The following is a 2393-nucleotide window of genomic DNA, read 5'->3' as shown; positions in this document are numbered from 1 at the left end:
GTGGGGGGGGGGGGGTGTGGGTGTGTGTGGGTGTGTGTGCATGTGTGTTTTTTTTTTTGTTTGATTTAATAAAATGAAGGAAAATATTTGCACTTCGATTAACAAAAAAAAAAAAAAAACCAACAAACACCAAAATCAGAATCAGAAGCTTGTTCAAGTAACAAAGCTTTCTTTTTCCCCATAAATGTAAGTTATTCCAAGAATAAATATAAACACTAGCCTCAGTACCTAAGACAGAACTATCAGAACTATTTGTCTTCTCTTCCTGTAAATCTGTGAATAAATTTCCACATTAGAGAACATATGCCCAAACTAGATGTATTAGCTCAGGCATAGTGCCACACAGCATAGATATTCATTCATCTGGTTCAGAGTACAGGCACAGAAAACACATTTTCACCAGCCTGTCTCTAGATACATTTTTATCTTCTTAGAAACTCTTCTGGATTTTGCTTTTGGTTGTTCCTGCACTTACTCTAAGGGTGGAGTAAAAAGCAGATCGAGAACTACAGGTTACTGTGGCTTATTTTCCTGCTACTTCTTACTCTATCTTCACTAACCAATTTCTGCTGATGACTAGAATAAATGAGTAATTTCCTGTTCCTCATCTTCTACTGGACATGTCCAAGAAATCAGCTGCTCTTGAACTTCTTAGGGTTTATTCTGCAAAAGTTACAGAAATGTATAAAATGTATAAAATGTTTAGTTATGTTATAAAGTTTCTTCAGTAACACAAGAACTGAGATTTTCTTTATAAAGCCACTAAGCCCTAAGTATATGTCATTATACTAAGGTTTTTCACTATCTGTGTTAGGTAATAGGACAAATAATAATAGAAACCAGCAAATTTTACTAGAACCTTAACACCTTCCTGGAGGTTCTACTGCATATTTATCAACATTAAAACAGTGTTTCAAAAGCAAATTGAGGGGACAGGATGGGGGAAGGAAGACTGTGTATCTGCGTGCTAAAGCACAGAATACATTAAGAGACATACAAGTTTATTCAGGACAATGCTGTCTTGTTAGTCTTGCTGCTGATATGTTTATATACAGGGGTTCCTGTTAAATAGGGAGTGCTGTTATAAAGTTATATTTTTGAAATTATTTTCAAGTTGAAAGTACCACTTGAGAGTTTTCACAAGTCATAGTTAGAAAGAGAAAAACAAAACCAAATAAGCCAAGGTTCCTACTCTAACAGATAAAGTAGCATTGCTTACTCTTTCATATTCTGTTGATAGTATCAGACTTACCCCTACACCATTAAATAGACAAAATACTTCAAGGGTAAAGAAATTTTTTTTACCTTACGAAAGAACTTGAAAGGAGTCCAACAAACCCTACTGCAGCTCCAATAACAGCTACTTTTCGACAACCAAACAGGTCTGTGAATATGCTGACTATTGGAGAACAGAAGAAGACCATCCCCATAGAAAGAGAGCTCACCCATGCTGCAAGATAGAAAAAGACAGCATTTTTGAAGACCAAGTGATTTAAACTTTCAGCTAGTATTTCTTTTAGTTTAGCAACATAAAATCTTACCTTTCAGCTAATATTTCTTTTAGTTTAGCAGCATAAAATCTTACATAGAAGTTGGGTAAAAATCGGGTAACTTTTAAAAAGTGTAAATACATTTTAAAATACATTTACCTACCATGGTAAAAAAAAGCCTGAGCAATTTACATAATCAACTAATTTAGACTTCACCAGCTCAAAGAACGCAGTTAGCTACAGAAGTAGTTATAACTTTTACTTTTTCTTTTAAAATCACAATTATTCTTCCAGTAACTAGCCTAGTAAAGCACGAAAGACTAGGAAGAGCAGGGCTACGGTGACACTGACTAAAAGGCAAAGACTATGAAAGGTCTGTCCTTTCTCTTCCTCTGCAGTCAAGGAAGGTTCAAATGCATGTTGGGTGTAACAAGAGATGACTTAAGAGATCTGTGCTGTATTACAGCCCAGATGGCTCCTGATGTTGCAAGACAACATTATACCAACTGCAATTTGTAAGCTGTTCTCATACAGCCAGGAGACCTGTCAGTTACAAAACAAGAAATCCAACTTCTGCAAGACTCTTTATGTTTTTACTTAACCTTCCCACAGTGAGCTATATAGAGACTGCAGTTCTACTGTCCAAAGGGAACTGCAAACACTAGGAGGTAACATGTCCATGGCTTCCTGCCTTCCCGCAAAGTAAATGGCAGCACCACAACCATGTGCAGACCTCAGCATCTTTGCACAACTTACAGGGCAGCACTAAGAATCATGGAGTACCTGTGACACCTGGGGTACCTGCAAGGCCAAGAGAAAAGACAGCTAAATCTTAAGTGGGCATTACAAGACTCACCATCATCAGATTCACAGGGGTATGTAGGTTCCAAGGAATGGTTGAAC

At 36.9% G+C, this 2393-nt stretch overlaps 1 protein-coding gene across 1 annotated transcript in view; it reads right to left on the bottom strand.

The window, feature by feature from the left end:
* Positions 1–1447, bottom strand: part of LOC104406406 (monocarboxylate transporter 10-like) — a 4052-nt gene extending 2605 nt beyond the window's left edge. Inside the window, exon 1 of the mRNA XM_010015372.1 lies at positions 1306–1447. Coding sequence (XP_010013674.1) covers positions 1306–1430 — 125 coding nt within the window. The 5' untranslated portion in view covers positions 1431–1447. The remainder of the gene's footprint in view (positions 1–1305) is intronic.
* Between the last annotated feature and the right edge of the window lie 946 nt (positions 1448–2393).

Source organism: Nestor notabilis, unplaced genomic scaffold, assembly GCF_000696875.1.
Source record: "Nestor notabilis isolate BGI_N333 unplaced genomic scaffold, ASM69687v1 scaffold695, whole genome shotgun sequence".
In the NCBI taxonomy this organism is placed as follows: Eukaryota; Metazoa; Chordata; class Aves; order Psittaciformes; family Psittacidae; genus Nestor; species Nestor notabilis.
This window is presented reverse-complemented; position numbering and strand designations above follow the sequence as displayed.